At 40.0% G+C, this 24,930-nt stretch overlaps 1 protein-coding gene across 2 annotated transcripts in view; it reads right to left on the reverse strand.

Annotated features, from left to right (window-relative positions):
- Positions 1-24,930, reverse strand: part of SMAP1 (small ArfGAP 1) — a 100,294-nt gene that overhangs the window by 5,084 nt on the left and 70,280 nt on the right. For both annotated transcript variants that reach the window (XM_054195118.1, XM_054195117.1), the window contains 2 exons: positions 18,297-18,381; positions 9,700-9,827 (listed from right to left, as the gene is read on the reverse strand). In XM_054195118.1, the coding sequence (XP_054051093.1) occupies positions 9,700-9,827; positions 18,297-18,381 (213 nt within the window). The remainder of the gene's footprint in view (positions 1-9,699; positions 9,828-18,296; positions 18,382-24,930) is intronic.

The raw sequence follows: 24,930 nt of genomic DNA on the forward strand, positions 1-24,930 counted from the left end.
CATTGTTTATAATTGGCTTAGAGTTCTTTAAGGACATTTCATTTATTGGGAAAGCACAATTAACTGTAACTTGCTGTAGTCTAGGACTGAAAAACTAAAATACAGGCAGGCTGTCAGCCTTTTTACTGCTCTTGCACCAGAATGTTTTGTAAACAAATCACATCCAGGTGTCTTTCAGTGCTGGTTTTTTTTTTTTTTTGCTGCTCAAACACGCACGGATCCATCCGGGAGATTGCCCAGGTAACCAGGCAATACACGGCATTCTTCTTTTATTTCTTAAAACACACAACTCATCCTGTTCCCAGTGGGAACCTTCAATGCAAATAAACTGTATATACACTGAAAAAGAGCCAGGAGCACAACACATACTTGAATTATTTTAATCCAGCTAAATGATTCCCGACTGCTTGGCCTACACCCGCCTAATCCCACGGCACACGCGAGTTACAGCGCTTTCCCACGTGGAAGGAGAATCCTCCTTGCACCACCACCATCAACGGCCTGGATCTGCAGCCGGGTCCATCTGTTTACTGTCATCGCGTGCCAAAATTTATCAGACAGACAAGAAGCCACCACAAAATGCGCAGATGTTACGCAGGTAACACACCTATATCCTTGCTTAAAGCAACAACCTCCAAACTTCCCCGGGTTCTGCTGGGGGGCTGCTGACTGAGCCCTGAGGAATCCACTCCGGTCACACTGGGTTTGTACAGACACAAGGCAAACATTCAGTAGAGAGGCTGAGGAAACACATCTGACTCCTAAACTGCTACAAAGCTCTAGATTAGGCAGTGCTGTAATTTAGGGAAAGAATCTCAACATGAGGAAAAACGTCTTTACTCTGAGGGTGACAGTGCACTGGAACAGGCTGCCCGGAGAGGTGGTGGAGTCTCCATCTCTGGAGACATTCCAAACCCCCCTGGACGCGTTCCTGTGCAACCTGCTCTAGGTGACCCTGCTCTGGCAGGGAGGGTTGGACCAGATGATCTCTGAAGGTCCATTCCAACCCCTACCATTCTGTGATTCTGTCATAATTACAAATCAATTCTGGTACAAGCTAAATTGGCCAGAAACCATAAGGAGAAAGGAGTGCAGATTCACGTGGTTGATGGCGAAAAATCTCCAAAATGCTGCGGAAGAGAAAAAGAACAAGAAATGGGAACTCTCTGGCAACCGAAAACCTGCATTTATACAGCAGCCGATTCGGGCCAAGGTCGCTAGACCTTAGTATGCAATGAAGGGTAGGGTGATGGCACTACAAAGGTCAAGCAGACAGAACGAGACCAGGAATTGTTCAACCCCTGTGAAACCTCTCTGGCCAATGTACTCTTAAATATCAACTTCCTTCTGCACATAATAAAAAAGGTACGGCCAAAAAGGTACGGCCTTTTGCTTATTACCAACAAAAATTTCTGACTGCAAAGCAAAATCAAAGGGCTTTTTAATGGGTAGCAGGAAGCCCTCTCCACTTGAAACAATTCTTCATCAGTGTGGCATAAATAGTCTTCAAAAATACCCGAGTTGGATTTAATAACACACTCAGGTAAAGGCCCACCCTAAAAAGCAGTATTTGTTTTACCCCGCATTTACCCAGGAAGTCCCGTTATTGAATTATTCCACCTGGATGTGGTTCTCCTGCCATGGCACCTGCCCGAGAGCCGCGCTCAGCAGATGGGAGGAGGACACGTAAGCAGTGGAAGAGTCAAGAGGGGCGGCTTCCTCTCTGCTGCTTGCGCTGCGGGAAGGAAGGGGTTTGCTTTCCTCTAGCAGGGAGAGGAGCAGACACGTCTGGGGTTGTTGTTGTTGTTTTTAAATAAATAATAGCGTGAGAGAACCTGCTTTTACCTGGGATGAAGCACAGTTTGGAGCGTCTCCAGGTGTAGGAAATGCTGTTACTATAGGTGCTTTAAGGAAATAAAGCAAATCACTACACGCATACACAGAAGGGGAGCGAGAGCCGACGACCTGGAGGACTGATCATCTATTATGTTTACGTCATGAGATTAAATGTTCATTTAACCTCTCTTCATTCATTTTGTTTATGGAAGATTCTGAGAGGAGCCAAAGCACTGAAGAAAAGCACTCCCTGAAGGGTTCATCAGCTAAATCAATGGAGGGTAATGCAAAATACATGGCAAGAAAACAGCAGGTGGCATTCAAGTTAAAAAAAAAAAACAAACCAAACCCAACAACATTGGCATGAGTTTCACATATCTAACATTCTCCTGCTACCCAAGGTTTCTGGGAAAACATGCCTGGAATAAGTGTAGCAGTTCTCCTTTAAGAAAGGCTGCACGCAGTGCTCTCCCACAGCCCTTACACCAAACCCAAACACTCATCAGGTGGTTAGGGAGCATGCTGCTGAGCGGCTTCACGTTAAGCCTAATGGAATTTTTCGGAACTACAGGAAGTCACCTCCAACATGCTTCATATTTAAACGTAAATAATTTCTGTCATCGATAGCTTATGTATTACCTGTAAAAGGTAACACCCACCCAAAGGAAGTTTTCACTGTGAAATATTGGTCGGATGCGTCAGGACCACAAATTTGGCAGCTGAGTCCATCACTTCACACTTGCCATCTGACTACACGAATAGCACGTGGCTGACAAGAAGTTTAGATTAATGCATGAGGCTGAAAATAAGTATTTTCATTTTGGCTTTTAATTCCCAAAAGACTGCAAAACAGCAGATAAAGACCATGATACCCTCAATATTTTAAGGTGGTCTGACAGTTGCACCAGTCCAGATGGCTTTTGTCCATTGCCTGTCACTGGGCTCCGTTCTCTTTGCAGCCTCCCATCAGGTATTTCTAGACGTCGATGAGATCCCCCTGAGCTTCCAGGCTGAACAGTCCCAGCTCTCTCAGCCTCTCCTCACAGGAGAGATGCTCCAGTCCCTTCATCATCTTTCTGGCCCTTTGTTGGACTCTCTCCAGCATGCCCATGTCTCTCTTCTACTGGGGAGCCCAGAACTGGACACAGCAGCCCAGGGATCAATACAGTGTCTCTGTATTCCTCCCAGGTTACCTCTCCCTCCTTCCACCTTCTGTACACTTCCCTTTTGTGTTTGAGTTTGGCAGGAGCTCCTTGTTCATCCATGCAGGCCTCCTGGCACCTTTTGCCTGACTTCCCGCTCATTGAGATGGACTGCTCTTGATCTTGGAGGTGGTGATACTTGAATATCAACCAGCTTTCTTGGGCCTCTCTTACCTCCAGGGCCTTATCGCACGGGACTCTTCAAGCAGATCCCTGAAGAGCCCAAAGTCTGCTGTCCTGAAGTCCAGGTTTGTGATCTTGCTTTTTGTCCTGCTCCCTCCTCTCAGAATCCTCAACTCCACCATCTCATGGTCACTGCAGCCAAGGCTGTCTTCAACCTTCACATCCCTAATGAGCCCTTTCTTGTTTGTGAGCATGAGGTCCAGCAGAGCACCCCCTCCTCATTGGCTCCTCTTATCACTTGGGTCAGGAAGTTGTCATCGAAGCTCTCCAGGAACCTCCTCGATTGCTTATGTCCTGCTGTGTTGTCCCACCAGCAAATACTGTGGTGGCTGAAGTTTCCCATGAGGACCAGGGACTGTGAGTATGAGGCTGTTCCCAGCTGTCTGCAGAAGACCTCATCCGCTTATTCTTCCTGGTCAGGCAGCCTATAGCAGACACCCAATACAGTGTCACCCATACCTGTCTGCTCTTAAGTCCTTACCCATAAGTTCTCAGCTAGCTCATCACCCACCCCCAAGCAGAGCTCCATGCATTCCAGCTGTTCTCTCACATCAAGGACAACTCTAATTCCTTGTCTTCCCAGCCTGTCCTTCCCAAAAAGCCCTTCACTGCAGGACTCCAGTCATGGGAGCCATCCCACCACGTCTCTGTGATCCCAACAAGACCACAACCCTGCAAGAACACACAGATCTCCAGTTTCTCAGGTTGATTCCCCATGCTGCGTGCATTACTGTACAGACACTTTCAAGTACAGACACCCCAGCTGCTGATTTCCCCAAAGGGGTCTGTGTGGTGGTTCTTCCATAACAGTCCCTTATAGGCACTTCCTTGCTTACATGCAAATGCTTGAGGTGACACCAGTTAAAACCTGTTTCTTTGGTTTTGTGTTCCCTTTCTTTCACATGACTGCAGAACCTTTGCTTGTTGATCCTGTCCATCACCTCCTCACAAGGCTGCTGGTGACCTTCCTCGCTGCCCCTAGTTTAAAGCTCTCCTTCAGGTCACCCATCCTGCTGGCACACATACTGTTGCCCAGCTTAGTGAGGTGGAACCCATTTCTCCCAAGCAGATGCTGATCCTCCAACAGGGTCGCACAGCCAGAGAAACTAAAACCCTCTTGCCATCACCAGCTCTGCAATCAATTGTTGACATGCAGTATTATCAGTGCCCTCCTCCTTACAGTCATTCCCTTTACTGGCACAACTGAGGAGCACGTCACCTGGGCCCCTGTGCTGTAGTCAACTCGTCCCTTGACCTGCTTCCCTGGCAGCACCCACATGGAGGAACACCAAGGAGTACTAGAGGGTTGGACAAGCTTCAGCGCTCCATTCAATAGGTTCCAGATCCAAGCCCCCGGCAAACTTCTCTAGACAACAGGTCAAGGCAGCAGATGTCCCCTGCAGCGGGGATTTGCCCACTACTATTACTCGCTGCTTCATCCTTGTGGCCTTGCACGGCTTGGCATCAGTTGTCTCAGATGCTTCACTTGAAAGCAGCTCTTCAGTTTTGTGGGCAGTGAACCAGTTCCATAGTTGCAAGTCTTCAGGTGGAGCTGGAGCCACTTTCTGGGTGCCAGCAGTCACCAGCTTCCATTCTTCGCCTTCCCCAGAGTTTGCACTTTCTGCCTTGCCAGGAGCAGACTCTTCCTGTGTCCCCACTGCAGTTAGGGTCCACGAGTCTTGAAGCTGCTGTGCCTCTGAGAAGATCCTGTCTTGCCTCTCATCCTCTCTGATGCTGCGCAGCCTGTTCGCTTCCTGCAGTAACTCCTCCACCTTGTGACACAGCTCTTGAAGAACAGCACACCTCCTGCAGGAAAGACCACCATCTCCCGTGGCCTCAGGGAGAGGGGCCCAGGCACTGCCCCCCATAGCCCGCGACTTGCAGGGCTGCACCCACCATCTGAAGCCCTGTCTGGGGTCAAAGCCAGCTGCTCCCACATCTGCAAATTGAAAGAGAGGTGGCAGCAGGGGAAATGAAAGAGCGAAGTGGACGGTGGGACGTGTGCAGTTGAGTGAAGGACCACAGAAGAGAAAACGGCATGAGTGCAGTTTCCTGCTGCCTGCAGGTCCCTGGCGCTGGCTGGTACCCAGCAGGTGAGCAGGGATGGGCTGTAGAAAAGCCAGGCCTCTCCCGTTTCTCATTTATATGGTGATAAGTAACGGCCCCACATAACATTTTCAATTTCTCCCTGCTGACGGGAAAAGCTCCCTGCCTTCCAGGGAAGCAGGGAAAATACAGCCTAGCACACCACTGTTCTTGTGTAAGCAAGTGAGGCAGTGCACTATTCAGGTCTTAAGTTCTGTGTACAATTCTCATCCTTTTTGTCTTTGCACTGTCAACGGAATTGCTAGTTATTTCAACTCCTCCTGTGTTCAATTTTGCATATTTTGTTTTTAGGCATCTAGACAGTTCCAACAAAAAACATCAACTGTTATTTCCTGGTAATAACTGATGAGAAAATAAGCACTTAACTACATTCAATTCACAGAATCAAAGAAATTTCATCTGCTCTCTTGCTTTAAGGAATTATCAGCCATACCTGAAAAAGTAAGATGAAGATTTCTATCACTGTCTTGGGTAATACACAAGAACATAATTATCCTTACAATAAGATTAAAAATTCAAATTTATTTCTTGCTGTGTGTTCAGTACTCACAGCAAACAATGTAGCCTTTTTTTTTTTTTTTTGCAATCAACCTTTTTTCTAGGCTTGAAGACATTTATCTCTCCTGCAGCCTCACTTCTAACTCTTTCCTCAGATTTCCCTTCTCTAGAACTTAAATTACTTTTCCTTTCCTCTAGACTCCATCCAGCTGGTCCATTCTGGTTTTGAAGTATGATGCCTACTCTTCCATTGTGTTCCAGTTAAGAAATTTCCTGCACTAAAGAGAAGATGATCACAGAATCAAAGAAAAGTTTGGGTTGGAAGGGACCTTAAAAGACCACCTAGTCCAACCCCCCTGCCACGGGCAGGGACACCTCCCACTAGACCAGGCTGCTCAAAGCCCCATCCAGCCTGGCCTTGAACACCTACAGGGATGGGGCATCCACAGCTTCTCTGGGCAACCTGTTCCAGTCTCATCATCCTCACAGTAAAGAATTTCATCCTAATATCTAATCTAAATTTACCCTCTCTCCGTTTGAAACTGATACTCCTTGGTCTTATCACTACACTCCCTGATAAAGAGTCCCTCCCCATGTCTCCTGTAGGCCCCCTTTAGGTACTGAAAGGCTGCTACAAGGTCTCCGCAGAGCCTTCTCTTCTCCAGGCTGAACAACCCCAATTCCCTCAGCCTGTCATCACAGGAGACACGCTCCAGCCCTCTGATCATCTTCAGGCCCTCCGCTGGACCCTCTTCTCAACAGGTCCATGTCCTTATGTTGGGGGCCCCAGAGCTGGACGCAGTACTCCAGGTGGGGGTCTCACCAGAGCAGAGTAGAGGGGCAGAATCAGCTCCCTCGACCTGCTGGCCACGCGTCTTTTGATGCCGCCCAGGATGCGGTTGGCTCTCTGGGCTGCAAGTGCACATTGCCGGCTCCTGTTTTCATCCACCAGCACCCCCAAGTCCTTCTCCTCTGGGCTGCTCTCAATCCACTCATCACCCAGCCTGTATCCATGTTTGGAATTGCCTCAATCCAGATGAAGGTATTAAACTTTAGCTTTCAGATACCTCAAAATTTAGAGAGGGGTAAAATAAACATAAACAGAAGCTACGAGCAATGCAACTGATCGCATTAGAATAGGATTAAGTAACTCTCCAATAAGACCCTGCTTAAATAACATTCACAGTAAAGCTAACTTCTGAAATAACTATTTTTTTCCTTAAAACCCGAGCGCTTTGACACATTATCAACACCACAAGTTATTAACAAGTTGAAGCTCGTCTGCTGATCTATGGCAACCATGCTAGGTACACATACCTGGCCTCAGGGGAAAACGAGTATTTAAGAACATCTAGTTACCTAAAATACACTACTACTTTACATGAACACTTGTCAGACATGAATCATGAAGAACATACACCATCTCTACAAAAATATGTTTTTGTAGCCACTGAACCAATTCTCAGCTCCTACTACAACCAAATCAGGAGCACACACACACAAAAAATCCAAAAAGGTTTAAGCTGACTGGATTGTAGTATCTTGCTTAGAGAAAGACTTATATTAAATGTTTCTGTGAATTAATACTTTCAAACTTAATACCTCACATTTGTCCCCTTCTCCCTACAAGCTTCAGTGAAGAATGAAGATCACACTTTCACTGCAAGACCATAGAAAGTCTGAAATTAACATCTGGCTAAAACGATTTAGGGAATTGTTTTAAGTATAGCTACAAATGACAGACCTTTGTTCAGTTCCCATACAATGTCTGGCAACAAAAAAACCCCTTTCTTCTAATACCTATAATTTAGCTAGGCTCACTTCACATGAAAAAGCATCACTAGACATACAAAACATTTTTTTTCCTTTTTTCTGTCAATGCATAATGGGTAATTCCATAGCTTACGCATTTTATTTTATTTTATTTTATTTCATTTAGCATTACAGTAGGAGCTGGTTAAGTTAACTCTTCTTTAACCCCCTTGAGTTTGCTGATAGGCAAAATTCTAGAAAAAAAAGTTACTCATTCATATATTGCCCTTTACCACTCCTTTACAAATTCAACAGTTTTTATTAGCATCTAGCTATACAGAATAGTAGGAAGAAATATTCTAAGTGTTTTTGAAAACTGTAATAAAGACACATGTCAGAAAGCAGAGCAAAAGCACGTGCAATCCTGAATGCTCAACTCACGTTTGAAAAAGTTAAAACAAATGCTTTTGTTTTCATTTGAAAATCATGACTTGGCTATGTCAATAGTCATAAATCCTAAGGTTTGCAGACATCATATTGTTTCAATCTCATAATAAAGCATTCAAACAGAAATTTCTGTGCTCCGCAGTGCCACAAAAACATACGCATTTAGTACTATATGCTGCCTTTCAGGTTAAGCTGGAAAAGAAAAGCAATCCTGTGAAAAATCAAGTCATACGTTGCTTCTACAAATCAGTTTGAGGAGCACCATTGAATTCCCTTCTCTTTCAATGGTCACAAATCCCACTGCGGTATCTCAGAAGCACCTGCGATGCAGAACATCATGGTAAATATCTCTGAGTGAGAAAGCAAGCCACGCTATTCCACATTTGATCCTTTCTTCTACTTCGTTTTTTTAAATTCAATGCATTCTCTTAATAGATATTCAAACAAGTGCTACTCATCTCAACTTAAGAATTGGCCTTGTATTTCTTCTCTATATCTTCCAAATCCAAACGTAGGGACTGAACGTTAGGGTTACTCAACTTGACCGAGTTCTACTTTATGCTCACACAACATAATTACCCCATTTTTTTACTTGAAGAAATTAAACAGACTGAGTCCTTAAAATCTCTCATTATGAAGCAGCACTTCCAGTTTCCAACATTCTCCTGGCTCTTCTCTGAATCCCATACAACTTTTATCCACATTACAAAGCGAAAGATCTTGCAAAAGACCCCTACCACTGCCAAATGAGAGGCACCCTCAACTGCTGCCCAGCGTCAGTTCCCAAACTAGACGCCACCATCCTGAAATGCAAGACCTGCACGGTCTTTTTAATTCTAAAGTAAAACAGAACATTCCTTTTGCCCCCGTTTACCAAGCAACCCATGTAAACGGCATCGAAAACTTATTTTCTGCTACCTACCCATCCGTCAACTGGTTATATTACATTTTCTTTGAGAAAGAACTAAGAATGGAAGATAACCAAGAATTAAATCTTGCAAGATGCCACAAGGACCGTACATTTCATAAAAGTTCTGTTTGCTGCTCCTGATTATGGCACTCAGAAAAAAAGCAAAATGTTATTAAAAATCTGGACTGGTTTGTTAACAGCAAGTAAATATATTCATGCTTTCTAGTATGCAAACAAGGTGATACTAACCAGATACTGAGAATACTACTATCCTTTCTACTGCTTTTTAATCCATTTACTGTGTCATACTTGGTCTAGAAACTAGCACAATAAGAGATAAACTACACGTATCAAAATGTTTCGGTATCACAAAGCAATAAGAGGTCCTTAAAAAGTATGACTTAAAGCCCAATAACCTAAGCATACCAAGTAAAAATATATCCAGCAATACTTATTAAAAAAAGAACAAGAGAAAAAAATATAAATTAGAAGAAAACATGGCTACCATCACCAGGGTAGACAGAATCCAATTTAGCTGGATAACCAGGGGGAATCAGAAGGGAAGACACATTATCTCCTAATTCTATAACCAAGCAGCACAGAAGTCTGAACAGGGGAGAAAAATATAGCCATTACAGCTGAAGAGTCTCCAGCCATGAGTGTTGAGAAGTCTGCGCTCCTTCTGTGTGAATGAACAATTTCTCGAAGGAAAATATGCACGTGCATGCCCATATTTACCCCCACATATAACTAAATAAATTTTACCTGAGCAGGAGGTACGGCAGCTGCTGGTAAAGGATTAGAGATCATTGGACCAAAGATATCCAGGTCATCATTCAGCGCTGAGACAGCAGCAGTGCCTCCATTTGTAACAGAAGCTTCAGCTGGACCATCTTAAAAAGACAAGAGAATCACATTTAAAAAGAAAATTGTTAATATTTTAACAGCATGAGAATAATTAAAGCTGCCCATTCTCTGTGACCCCGCCCCCATCAAAGATGCATTAAATTTCAGAGATAAGACATTTTTCAGACTCTGATATCGTTCGGATTTTGTAAGGACTTCTTTCCCTAAAAAGACAGTATGCTAGCGTGCTTCAGGAAAAAAAACCAGCCCCAAACCAAAACACTTAAGAGACCTCCCCAAGGACAGCCATGCCAATTTATCAGTACACGCTATTCATTTTTCAAGTGTCTTTTTCAAGTACAACAACTTTTTGAGTGAGAATTTAAACAGAGACCTTACTGAGAATGCCCCAACTTGGCAACCACGTATCTGACAAAATACACTGATCGGGGTTCTTGAATTAAAATTTGTATTTTAGAATCCACGAAGTTATTCTTGATGTGCTAATTTACTCAAGGGTACATAATTAAACTTCGCATCAGGAAAAAACGTCCATCCTTCCCCCTTTTGCAGAAGTACTTTGCACTGGGTTTATTCTACAGCTGCACATGGAGGCCCCCGCCAGGCGCGGGGCTAATTATCTGTCAGAACCCGGCTCTTGCTCTGCACAGAATTAACCTTCTACAGCCTCCGTGCCTGTAGCCATTTTAACACATGAATACCTTTAGAGAGCTAGATGAAAGGGAATACAGGCGGGACCAAAAAAAAGGGCTGAAGAATTACACTTTTAAGGAGGATTGCAAGAAAACAGTTTAAAAGATGTAGGGCCAAAAATATCACAAAATGTTTTTAAGTAATAGAGCAACCATTTCGCATTGGATTTTAAGGTGTCGGAGAACAAGTGGAAAGAACTGGCTAATAAATTTTATTCCTAAGCATATCACGGTGCTAATTTTATTCCTAAGCATATCACAATGCCATTACAGGGAGCCTGGCAAATAAAAAGGTGAGTCTAGATTCTGCTGAACACTATGATGACACCAAATTTAAGAATGCTTTTTAGGCAAAATAAGGAGCTAGGTCTCAAAGTATCCAATACTTACTGCAGAAGTCAGACTTTTCTGGCAGAACAAACTAGCTGAATTAAGTCAAAACTCTTTCCAAAAGAAACATTGCCATGGCAACTGGCACGGCTGTTTATATATCTCAGGAAGATAAGTATTTTGAAATCACTAGATTACTGTACACTGAAAAAACTACTACTAACAACATAAAACATTTCTACCTGATGCTTTAGCATGTTTAAAGAACGAACTTTCTTCCAGCTGCATGTGTTGTATCTACCGTTCTCATTATTGAGAGTAAATTTATGTAAAGTGAATTTTAAGGATTTGGCTTGGGGTTTTTCGCTTGTTTTTAAAGTCACATTGTTACATATAGGCAGCTACTTCAAATAGATCCCTCAGAAACTACTGACATACATTTACAAACTAACATAGCAATATATTCCAAATTTGAAACACAAGAGAATACAGATCACCACCTTTAAAAAGCATCAAGGACATTAAAAAATAGTTGCCATATATTCCAGAAAAACAGTCACTTTCTCTTTTTTACTAAACTGTAAGAAGTGATTTTCCAGCATCCTACACCCATGACAGTTATCCGTCTGAGTGAAAAGATCTATTTCGAGAGCAGAGGTCGATGACTGGAACATCAGCGTTAACAGAGTGGTGATAACACGAGAAGCCTGTGCCTTACTGCCACAGCCAGACAGGCGAGGCTGAAGGCGGACGTGAGGGTCAGGCACTAGTTTCTAGAACTCTAATGAGGACAGAGAAGCGGTCCGATTAGTTAAGCACGCAGTCAAGATACAGTATTTCATTAAAATCAAATCATGGGAAGCTTCCAACACTTATTTAAAATAATACAATGCCATCTCTCATGCAACTGCAACATTCTTTCCCATCTGCTAGAAAACAATCACAGAAGAATCGCTATTTTACTTTTTATAAGAAAAAAGACAGAACACAAGAGTTAAGTTTATTACTTAGAAAGAAGGTGTCTCTTCGCTCTCCTCTACTTTTTTATTTAAGAGCACAAATAACTGGCAGACTCTAGCAAGACTTATCTCCCTGCAAGTCGAATATTATAATTTTTTGTTGCTTTGTTCTGCCATGTGCAAACTCACTGCAGTTGGAGACCACCCTTGCCTGCAGCCCAGGACATTGATAAGTTGGAACAAAACAGCAGAAACAGTGAGAAGCACCAGTCACTTCACCAGCCTGGAAACCACTTGACTGAGGAAACTGTCACAGAAGACAGACAAGATTTCTGGCTGTTAACTCACAGGAGAAGGCACCGTGTTCCAAAACAACCCATGGAGAAGATCCCCCCAGAGATGCCTTCTCATTTCTGCCTGCCTTCCAACTCCAACGGAAGGCAGCCCCCCTTTAGCTGCCTCGCATGAAAGTATTTGTTTATTTTAAAGATAAAGACAGTCACTGCTGTATATTTGAAAATATATTGAAGTCATAAATGTCAAAATGTGACAATGTGGAACACCATCCATGCATATGTGAATTCAGTCTTACCGTAGAGCTGCTAACCTTTGCACCTTAGTATGTACAGGAAACGTGGCACAACTATAGCTGCTACAGAAACCACAACTTTGAACTGACTTTAGTATATGTAAAATCATCGGTATATTTTTTAAGCACTTACTGCAGCTTTTTCATACAATTTTCATACAATTATTCATGGAATTATGAAACAACCAAGTGGGAGGGTGCTGGTTTGCAATTCTTTGGGAGCTATGTTGCTTGCTTTTGAGACTACTTCAGATACACAAATTATTTTATACTCTAATTTAGTATCAAACATGAACATTAATAGCTTGGTATTTGCTAATTCCCAAACCCACTTCATGTCAATGGGAAACTGAGACCAAATTGTTCATGCTAGCAATGGAGAGCAGACCCAATAACAAGGACCAAAATACCTTGAAGGCAGGGATACGAGAAGGACAAAGGGAGCAACTCACAAGAAACTGACTCTCAGCACAGATATTTATTGCCCAAACTTGCGCAAAGTTTGTGAGGATAGCTGTGCTGTCTGCAAGAACTAAGAAAGACCCAACGACCCCACAAAGGCAGAGTGGCCATGGGAATGGCTCGGCAATGTTAGATCTTCTGTGCTGGGTAAACAGTGAACGGCTCAAAGAACGACCATCGGCGGGAAGCAGCCACCTCAGCCAATTTTATTCCTATGTCGTGATTTTACTTTGCTGGCAGGATTGCCATTGCAAAAATTCTAAAAAGCAAAGTTACAAACGCATCTATGATTACGACTGAACTACTCACGTCTTAGCTACGAAGGTCTCCTCCTTCCCTTATTTCTGTTCTGATGAATGGAAGTCAGTGGGCAGCACAGTGACTACGTGTATAACCTGCTCCACCACTCCATCCACACCCGTGCTTTAAAATGCGTGTAAATAAATATACCGGCAAGTTAAGTAACAAGCTTCTTTTGAGGTCATTCTGCCGACAGGCAGTTCCAAACACATCTCCCCAAAGGTTCGCCATTTCAGATAAATTTAGGAATGAACCGTGCATAATTTTCATGCAAAGGATTGTCAGGAATTAATAATTTAATGTTCTCATTTTCTCAGTGAGGCACATGTATTAAAAAAAAAATCCCTCTTGTCATATTCCAAAGTGGTTCGGTTTCCCTGAATGTAAAAAAGTTTAACATATAAGACTGAAAATTTAAATGTAATCATTTACTAAAACAAGCATTTCACATTTTTAGAACATTCACGAGAGAACACATTTGCAAGAACATAGTATTTTTCAAGTATTTAATAAATACTTAATAACACTATGAAAACCCAGGTTTTTGCTAGATTGCTTCTGTAAGAGTGTTATTTGGTAATGTACATACCTTTCATCTCTTACTGAATTTTACACTAAAAATAAATATTTCCCTGTCTTCATCGGTGCAGAAACCAGACATTTTGAATTAGTGTTTACAACACGGTTTTAAGCCTGTATGAACAGTTTTAACAAATGATCCTGTCTTATCGATTTCTCAAAAATGTAATAGTTGGAATATTTATATCTTTTTAAAAGAGACGCCAAAAACATTTCCTCCCCATGAAACAAAAAGATTCCAGAAAGAACTAAATTTCAAAATACAGAAGAAACCTAACAGTGTTTTCACACCAGTTTATTACTTGTAGGAGTATTAGTATCTCCATTTAAATATATATATATGCACGCAGGCCTACACAGACTTGTATTTCAACGTAATAGTTCACACTTATGATACAGAGATTATGGATATTCTTAACTTCAATGCACCAGGTTGTGGATTAGGAAGCAATTCCTCCTTTCCCTCCTCATTTTAAAATATTTCTACAGTATAAGAAAGATACCCAGCGGAGTTCTGAGTTCTAAATTATTCTAAGTATATTACTTTTCATTCAACTTGTGCTGCATACCAATAAAAACTGATTAGAAGAGGTGACATGTATTTGACAGAAGGAAACATGGCTGTAGCCCTTCCAGAAAACAGGCAAAAATCAGATTAATTTATAGGCCTGTCTGAATATTTTGAGAAATTTGTAGCTTCAGCCATCACAGAATTATTCTGAAACAACTAATTTTTAATCAACAGTACTTCCACCACTTTTCGGGAGAAGGCATCCATTGCAAGGGATGTAGTTAGATGCGGCAGAAGCCACTGCAACGAGGGCGTGGGCAAGGCCGAGCTTCCACGCGCCGTCAGAGGCGGCGATGTGGAAAGTCATTAGACGCTGGTTCTTCACTGTTGCTCCCAGCTGTGGTGTGCCCAAATTCTTACAATTTATGACAAGATGACAGATAATATCTGACTGCTGGCTGCCATGCTCTGCAGCAGCAGATGCTGCTTCTGATTTCAGATTGTTTAAATTTGATAGCAGAAACAAAATGCTATTTACCAGGATATATTGAGTAAATGAAGGGTTCTAGTAAAGTTTACCTTTACAGTGCTTTTCTGTATATATTTTATTAATGCCTGACATGACAGTTTCCAATTCAGTGCTGCCTTTTGTTACGAAAGCTTTCATATACACCATTAATCCTTGGTATATTTATCTGTACCAACAGTGAGAAGGACCAGCAGAAGAGCTTCAAAGGGACGGCAAGAAAAGGAAACAGCAAGAAAGACTTGCTCTTAAACTTTGCATTATGTTTCTGAAACCCATTTCCTACGGGGCAAACTATTTACAAGACCTTGGTTACTAAACTGCCATGTATTTTTATATATACAATCATTTATGACAGCCATACCAAGACTTGCAATAGAGGAAGAATACGCATCTTATTATTTATTACACCAAATTACTGGGAAGGCAGAACTGAGAGAAACAGTTCAATACTTCAGTAGTTCAATACAAAATGTGGCACAAAGATACAAACAAGGTTTTTCTGTCCAAAATTATTGTGGAATTATTTACTGCATTAGTAAAATTTCATTTACTGCTAAATCCTTTGTGGAAGTGAAAAAGCATTCACTGGGAGGCTACTTCTATATAATAATTCTTAAAATAAAATGTGGAAAGCCAGAAAGCTAACAATGCTGTATGCCTCAAGTGGTTGCAAAAATTTTTATATTGGGTAGATATATCATCAAATTATGCTTAGTTAAGTGATGTATGATATTTATGTACTTATAAATGTATTTTTATTATTTCATAAATGCAGCTTTCCAACTTACAACCAACCATGCTGCTTCGGTACTTACTGGACAGTATTGACCCAGGTATGTTTCTCAGATATGCAACGTTCAGCTACATTTCATACCATGATTAAGCTCTCAAAACTTCAGAGAATTCCTTCAGAGAATATTTCCCAGACACAAGCAGATACACAGCTTTCAGCATACCATATTTTACACTCAACCATGCCGGATGAATGCCCCACACACCCAGTTACTGATAACAACATAGTAAATCCCTTTTCTCTTGGTCATTCATTATAATTTACTACAGCGGTTATTCCAGAATGTGAAATTGTCTGTTTTATGAAGGGCACATCTCAACACCGTAAATGATGCAGAATATGTAAAATGCACTTTCCCTCTTTCTGATAATTCTGTGAGGCAATATAGTTTAAAAATATTAATTTTTCATTTTTTCTGCATGCTGAAATAATTTCTAAGTGACATACCTTGACAAACAGAATGGTCCAAAATTGCCTGTGTAACATTCCAAGAAAAGATTCCCACTATCATACATAAGTATGATACAATTTTTTGCAAGTATTTAAAAAAAAAACCTGTCTTCATGCACATCGATCTGGCAAGTGGAGATACTTAACTTCTAAGACAAAACCCCAAAATAACAAGCAGCACAGAGCGCAAGGTTAACACTAGTGGGAGGAAAATACAGCACTATCACTTTGGTGCTGAAGAACTTGGGTTTGCACGCTGTGACTTTCCAACTGAAAAACATTTCCTATAATAGCCATATTAAAAATGAATGGTATAAAATCCCATATTATTGATTTTAGCAGCAATTTTAAGTCCCTACACATTCAATAGGGCACACTCTCAGTGTGGACAATATCCAACTAATTGTAGAGAACATTTAAAAAGCTGCTTCAGATTTAGTCTACAGAAAGAGGCTGGGATTTCTCATAGCTCGGGAAGAGGGGGAAGGAATGTGGGGTTGCACAGCAAGAACACTAACACTATTGTTTGTGGAGAATGTAATAACGTTTAGCTTGTACATGTCCATTTCCCCACCTTTCTGTGTGTGGACTATTGAACTAAAATCTTCTGCTAATTACTTTAAAGGCCAAATTTAATTTAAATTAAAAGGGCAAAAGCCACAAGCGTTTATGTCATCATCATGTCATCAAAATACATACGGATGTATCATCACTTTTTGATGCATCCAAGTGATTATTACACCACCTTTCTATTTGTTACTTAAAAGATCTTTAAACACTCCCTCCTCTAAAATTATGTTTTGCTAACATACAAATTATAAACTTTGCCCTTTGTGTATCTTATCATGCCTCCTTAACACTGAAGAAGCACAGCTGTTGAACACCAATTATAATACTCTTTCTATTGCATATTACATCTCAAGTTAGCCTATGCAATCTGAGTTCATTATCATATCATAAAACAGTGTTACCAAGATTCTTTTCAAACCATGACTAAAAGGATACAGAAGCCTGACAATCTCAGCAGCACATACTGACTAAATTTTATTTCTTAATTAGGTTGTTGGTCTGGTAAAGGAAAATAAAGGAGAACCAGCTTTCCATTAAATCTGAATTACTTTTGTTTTTAATAGGTTCATTCTACATCCATAATCTAACTTCTACTGTGTTAATTAAGATTTGCTTGCCTATGGTAGCAGATTACTTGGAATGAAATATGGACCACAACACATACATAATGGGTACAAAAATAGAACTTTACAGCTACTCTATATTCAGAGGGAAAATAACATGCATTTTGAATGATAGTGTGAATTCTAAAACAGGGAAGACGTTTATTGTTTTGCTGCAACATTATTCATACCTTAAAATCAAAAATTAAAAAAACAGTAACAAAGCATTTTTCTACAAATTCAAGATTTTTGAATAATTACATCTAAAAGACTAATTAGCCTCCTCCAATATAGTAAAAACTATGTAGAAACTTAAGAATAACCATTATATTGATGTAAATTTAATATTCTAATATCCACTCACAACTCTCCGAAAATTTTCCTAACTGTGAACAATAAAAGGGATTAAAAATAGTTATTGCAATATTTCATTCTTTCAGTTCCATTTTAAGATTCTATCCAATGGAAAAACACGCCTACAGTAACAGTATATAAATGAATGACAGATTTTATGAATATGGCCTTCAACGAGCAGAGAAAAAGCATAAAAACACAACAGTATAGCCAGACAGTGCAAATTTAATTATTCGGGTCCAAATGAGTTTATTTACAAGTCAAACACACAGTTAACTGCCAGTCAGAAAACAAAAGATGAAAATGAATGATGGTCACAGTGAGTACACAACACGGACATGCCCAACGCATTAAGTTTTACAGGATACTGGTCAGCTGCAGTCAGGCAGGTTACGGTTCTTTTAACTGATATAGGGATTTTATGATATAAGATATCTTACAGATATACACTTCAGATGACCTCAGCATTTTCATTAAAAAGTACACTTGTACCATAAACACTGAAACACCACAATCCACAAGCCCTTTGAAGAATCACTTTGATAACTTCCCCTTCCCACAGGAGCTCATTACTCTCCTTAGCAAAACACAAGTATTGATACACCCAGATCCCTATGGCATTTTCCTTTAGAGTTTCAAATTCATGTACCAAATCCTACGGTTTTCAAATTCATCTAACTGTCAGTAAGCATGGAGAAAATAAAAGTATATCTATTAAAATATAAAACGACATATCTATGTTTGACTGAAAAACAGGTAATTGTGTTTTGCTTACCAAGTCCTAAAAGGTCAATAGTGGGTTCTGATGACTTTTTTGGACTTGCTTTAGCTTCTGATTGCTGATCCTCTTTCTTCTGTGGCTTTAAAAGAAAAAAAAAAAACAACAAACTAAATACAAGTAACCTCTCTGAAAAAGATACAATGCTTAAAAAATTCTCATTAAAGATGCTGTTTCAATGCCAGAACTAAAAGCCCTTTTCTACATTTATCATAATTAATGTGATTTGTAATGAATCACAGTTGCAGTCATAAAGGACATGGCACATGACTGTAAAAAATTATCATTATAACTTCACTGGTATGTAATCATTTTTTAAATAAATCTAACTTCCAGGATAGGTTAAAAATAAGCTGAAATCTTAAACTGAATCAATGCATATCATGCATTAGGGAAGAAGCTGTCTGTAATTTGATTTATCAACTAATTTCAGCATCCAAACTATACAGTTCTCCAGCATTAAAGAGAAGAAAAACTTTAAGTTTTTAAAAGCTTAAATTTAAAAATTAGAAGCAGAGTAATGACATTATTTAGCTTTCCTGAAAAGAGCATCTGGAGAACATGCGGACTTTATAGATGCTAAGCACCAATGGACACAATCTATGTTCATGGTATTTTCCTTTGTAAACCTGAAGGCAAATAACAGCATCCTTCTCCTTTGGAAAAGGCAACTCCTAGTCTTTTCTTGCCTAGAAACTTCAAAATGTAAGATGGTAGTCACATTATTTTGATCATGAAAATGACTTCAGAAATCTGTTTATAGTTCTTCTCATACCAGTATCTGGCTGATCACTCAAATCCAGCAAAACATAAATTTTAAAAATTAACACAAACTGGTTTATTGTAGTGACATGACAAACGCATTCTCTTACATGCATTTAATATGCATTTACTCCATACGTCTCACAAAACCACAAAGTGGATTAGTCAGTCAATGAGTACAGCCTTTAAATAGAACAGATTACCGAGTAACGCCGGCAGAGCACTGTCAGGCTGGGCACTGGGCTGACACCAACAGAACCTGCTTCGTTCCCACCTTTATCACCCCCATAACGTGACTTTGACAGAGTCACCAAGGCTCCTGAGGGTGCTGAAGTCATTAAATCTTTGTATTTAGTATTACGAGAACTTCATAATTCAACACATGAATACAAAGTTCTCTTTATTTAGGTAACCCTTTACTTTCTGAGAACTGGGGATAAAGAGTAACGAGCTTGGTGTTTGTACAGAGCAGTGAGGAAACTCAAGAGTATTCAAAGATGGCCCAAGCGAAGAGCAGAAGCCTGTCATACTACGGACACCCCTCTCAGGTGAGCAAACCCCTACTGAAAACCTCCAGGAAAGAGCTGGAACAAACTGAACTCCATTTCTGCAGCTCCAGAGAACAGGTATCTTCACACTCAAGCTGATCCTTCCTAATCTCTCAGAGAAATACTTGCTTCCTCTCGCCAAAAATTCTCACGTTGACTTTACATACCTTGTGCAAGACAAAATTGTTTGGAAAACCACCTGCTGGAGAAATATTCCATGGATTCCCTAATTCTGTATTGTATTACAACTTTCATCTTTTTGATCTGAAGAATAGCACAGTGATTTCAAACGGTACTCGATGTTACACAGAAAAAAACCCTTCAATTTGGTATGAGAACGGGTATGGTTTTGAAAGTAAATTTTCACTTATCAAGAATTTTTTGAAAGTGACTGTTCAAAATAAAGTTTTCTACAATTGACCATACCTCAGTAAATGTGCCATAAAACTTAAATTATGATTATGAGTATCAATCAGAATTAACAGCGAGTATTTCAGAACAGAATTTATCATAAAAATTGGAATGTTTGGTTGTTCTCCAACTCTGTAAGAAACACCATGGGTCACAAAAGCTAAGAAAAAAAAATATTTCTGACACGTTGCTTGATTTCATGAAACTGATTTTTTTTTTTTTTTGCTTAAACAGCTTAAAAATTCTGAATATAGAACAACTACTTATTTAAACTGAAAAGTAGAACTGTTAGAATTACATTAAATGTGGAAATTTTCATTACTCTAGACTAGATTTATGCTAGCTATGTAAAAGCGCAAGTTTGAAATAAATTAATGCTTGACAGGATTGGTTTAAATGCAAATTTCTCACAGAAACCAAAAGACTTTTGCACACATTAGTAAGAACTAAACAGATAAGAGTTCAAATAGCACTCTCTTTTATTTAGTACATATTACTGCAGCAAATCAATCTCATTACCTAAACTAAAAATTTAAAATTACAGTAGGTATAATCTACTTAGCTCCTCTGCTTTGTCAAATGAACATTTTTAGTAATTATTAAATGCATATTTCTGTTTCATCACTCTCTAAATAAGAAAGGCAATGAAAATAAAAGGTATAAAAATACAAATGTCTATCTTTTAAGATACCCTTTCCCAATATCATTACTATACTTCTTGATCAGCAGTTTCTTTCCCATTTGGCTTCCTTGTCAGTACATAAACTAATAGGCCTTAAGGTTACTTCACACTTAGTTACATTAAGAAAGACTGAAAAATTATTTTCAAGCTTGTTAGTACAGCAAATATTTCTAGACATTAATACTGCATTCATTTCCTTGATGGAGATTTTCTCCTTAAAGCACTATTCAGCTCCTTTACAGCTACACAGTTTTCACCAACACACTAACCTTCACTCTGAAAGATGAAAAAAAAAGCTATTAGTCACCTAACTATTTACCAACACTTCATCCGGACAATCGTGGTCATGCAAAGCAATATCCAGTAGCTATCTAGAAAAAACCTTCCTCTTACCCTTAATTTTACTTGCAATGCTACGTTGCTCCCCCCATTCTCTCACCATAACAAACACCAGTTGTGGAATTTCCTATCCTCCTGTCTGAGACTTCAAACAGTTTTAAAATCCGGTATGCCTTCATGCCTGGTTAAGATGTTGTGTGAATTTGTGCAAATTCAGAAGATGCTTGTTTGACACTTAACGTCTGTATTGACTGAGAGATGGACAGGGACTCCCTCTAAAGTCACCTACCCTTAGGCATAAATTAAGTAAGGTTGGCACTAATGGGATGAGTTAGAACAAGAAACTTAGAGGCACACCATTATTCTTGATTTACAAAGCACCTAAATAACACCCCCCTCCTTTACCATGCTATTTCTTAATACGGTCTTGTTCTCTCTTCAGCCCCGTGGATCTTGGGCTACCCGTCTGTACTGTGGTCCACTTGAAGAAGGTAGAATGAAAAGCAGTGCCTTACTAAAGCGTTCTGAGTAGAGGACCATGCCGTATTTCTGGGGCTGGAGCAGAGGACTTCCAGAGGTCCCTTCCAGCCTATATAATTCTGGCATAAGCAAGGTGTTGAAACTTTTAGAAAAAAACAAAAATGGAAGTCATACTAGAGCCACTTGAAAATTTTATTACAAATCATAAAGAGAAATGTGATGTTTAATTTCTCTTTAGCAGTTTTGCTCCAACAGGACTCATACATGAGTAAGCTTTATGTAGAGAGTGGTCTTTTGAGATGTTAAAGCTAAATATTGCACACAGAAGCCTGCAACAGGCAAAAAACGGCATAACAACCCAGTGACATTTCTTAAATGTAATGTTTAATTTAGTGTTTTGCTTTATCTAAAAATTACCGCATTTTGTAGCGGTGCAATAGAGCATGACAAATCCTTCTGCACTAGGATTCATCTCGGTTTCTATTACTAGTCTGCTTTACTCCCACAGCAATTATTTTTAAGTATTGACACCAGCACTAGCTAAACTATTCTTTGTCGAGTCCTTTGGGAAAAGGCTGCATAAAAATAGGAGACTAAGCAACATTAAATAAATCAAAAATAGCATTAAAAATCTGCTATTAAAAAGCCAAGTAGAAAGGAACAGGTACATAATTTTGTGCATTTATTTTCAAGTGGAGCCTTCAAGGTTACTGGGGCTACTATTTCTTACAACATTCAAGGTTGTCTTAGCAACGTACGTGGTTTTATTAAGCACGTGATTATAGCAATTCCTACATATATTTACTTCGGGTCATATATTAACAGCTTCTCATTCAAAATCACCGTTATGGTACTAGTACTTTCTTCTGAAACGCTGTCCTCACAAACAGCAGAGCATCAAAACATCTTTGATATACAGGCCTTACATTTCCATTTTTCACAGTTGTCACCAATGGCCACTACACCATACTTGAAGGCTGTTCTCACTTTGCAGTATCTGTTGAAACCAAGCAATGTCCTCTGCCTTAAATTATTCTGAGATTATTGAAAAACAGTTTATTTGCAAATATCAGTGAATTAAACTGATGCCAGAACAAGCTTCAGGTCGAGGGAGGTGATCCTTCCCCTCTACTCAGCACTGGTGAGGCCACACCTGGAGTGCTGTGATCCGGTTCTGGGCTCCCCAGTAGAAGAGACACACAGACACACTGGAGCAAGTCCAGCGACAGGCCAGAGAGACGATTAAGGGACTGGAACACCTCTCACATGGGCTGAGAGACCCGGTACTGTTCAGCCTAGAGAAACGAAGGCCTTCTATACCGATAGCTGAAGGGCAGGTGTGCAGAAGCTGGAGCCAGGCTCTTTCCAGTGGTGCCCAGTGACAGGACCGGAGGCAGTGGGCACAAACTGAAACACAGGAGGCTCCATCTACACATCAGGGAACACTTTTACAGGGTGACTGAGCACTGGCAGAGGTTGCCCAGAGAAATTCAAAAGCTGTCTGGATACCAGCCTGGACAATTTGCACTACGTGACGCCTGCTTAAGCAGGCAGTTGGACACGATGACCTCCAGAATTTCCTTCCAACCTCAACCATTCTGCAATTCTGTGATTCTCTCAAGAGATATAGTGTGCAGGAATTATCAGCTATTTTATTCACTCTTGGCAGATGTTTCTGCCGAGGCTGAAGGCCTTTCATGCTTTCACGTACCCTAACTAATAATCTCTTAATTTTCCCAGTGGAAGGGGCTAAAAGCAATCTTCTCTGGACTACTGTGATTTCTCAGGGGCTCATCCATCTTTTCTGGTGTGATGCCTAATGCATAGAAACGCTGTTTCAGGATTGGTTTTGTAGCAACTCCTTTACGAGTAATCATTCCTCCTTACTGGATTTTGCCTCACCTGTATCTACCATAGCCCCTTCCTGAAGCTCTCTCTGAGAGATCTTTTACTAGCAGCTCTTCAGATTGCTTCAGCATTTAAGTGCAAGTATCTTCTGCGGGAATATTATGCAATATTCATACTCCATACTTAATAAAAGGAATCCGGGGTGGGGGGCGGCGGTGTGGGGGGGTGGAAATCAAGTTCAACTGCAGGAGAGGTCACAGTTGCTACGATGATCCCCTGAGAGGCACGCAACGCTTACAGTACGGGAAGGTGAGTACTTAACAGGAGTCAAGAAAGAACAGACTAAGGTCAAGAGTAGCTTTTTCTTCTACTGTCTGATCAGAATTTCTACTTTTATTCTTCTGAAAAGACTACGTGATACATAGGAGACTAAGACAAATGCTGTTCCTTCATAAAATATCTGAATTTTGACTTAATATTTAGAAGGCAGACTAATTGTCAAAATACTGGATAATGGATAACATTTTCCTAAGACCTGTATTGACTGCATGTTAGTAAAAGTATATAAGACAAACACGTGTGCTGTGCACTGAAAATTGGTAAAGCTGCTATCACGGAAATAATTCCCTCTAAGTTTCTTCTCTGATTAATTCTTTATTTAGTATCCAGTGATGACCGACTGACAATTTTATACCTGCTAGATCTGAATCCTGCCTGCTGTACATCTACAATACCATAAAAACATGGTATGACAAAACATGGCACTAAAGCCTTACCCATAAGTAGCCCTTAGGTAACAAGATAAATCACCTTCTAGTACCTACAGCGCAGATATTTTAAAAATAGTTAGAAACTTTCCGTAACTTTACATTTAACAAAATGAACAGTTGAGAAATTATGTCTACAAACAAGAAAACTCATCTCTTTCCCATTTAAATAAAATGGTAATACAGAAATGAATATTTAGATCTTCATTTATTTTCCACACACTGTCACTAGAAGTCAGTTGGCTGGAAATCAGTGGATACAACTACACATGCTGGTAACCTGCATATACCTCCACGTTGCAACTTGGTTAACATTTTGTGCTAAGAAACCATCACAAATAAAATTCAAAAGCAGACAACTGTGGAAAAGATCAGGCCATTTGTAATTTATTACAGTTTTAAAGCACGCAAGTGCATAAGCCTGCTTAATAATTTTATGTAATGTAATTTTCTTAGATTCACACTGAGCTGATGCCTTCATCAGTGGAAGCCAGACCAGTCTGTCTGCTTGTAATTCATTGAGATACTGGCTATGATTTAATCAATCTTGTTCATTTTTCTACCCTTAGGAAATAGTAGGATAAATCACTTATCAAGCTTGTTCATTTTCCTACTCATCTTTCCTTTCATCTTTAAGATTTTGAAGTATTTTCCAGTTCATCAGGTTTTGGTGGAAAAATTACAAAAATTCGTACCAAAGTTTTGGGTTTTATTTTGCTCAAATCCTTGACTACATCCTTACAAGATCAAAACAACATAAGTGTAGAAAACTTCCCAATTTACCTAAAATGAGA

The sequence above is a fragment of the Rissa tridactyla genome, chromosome 3 (genome assembly GCF_028500815.1).
Source record: "Rissa tridactyla isolate bRisTri1 chromosome 3, bRisTri1.patW.cur.20221130, whole genome shotgun sequence".
NCBI classification, from domain to species: Eukaryota; Metazoa; Chordata; class Aves; order Charadriiformes; family Laridae; genus Rissa; species Rissa tridactyla.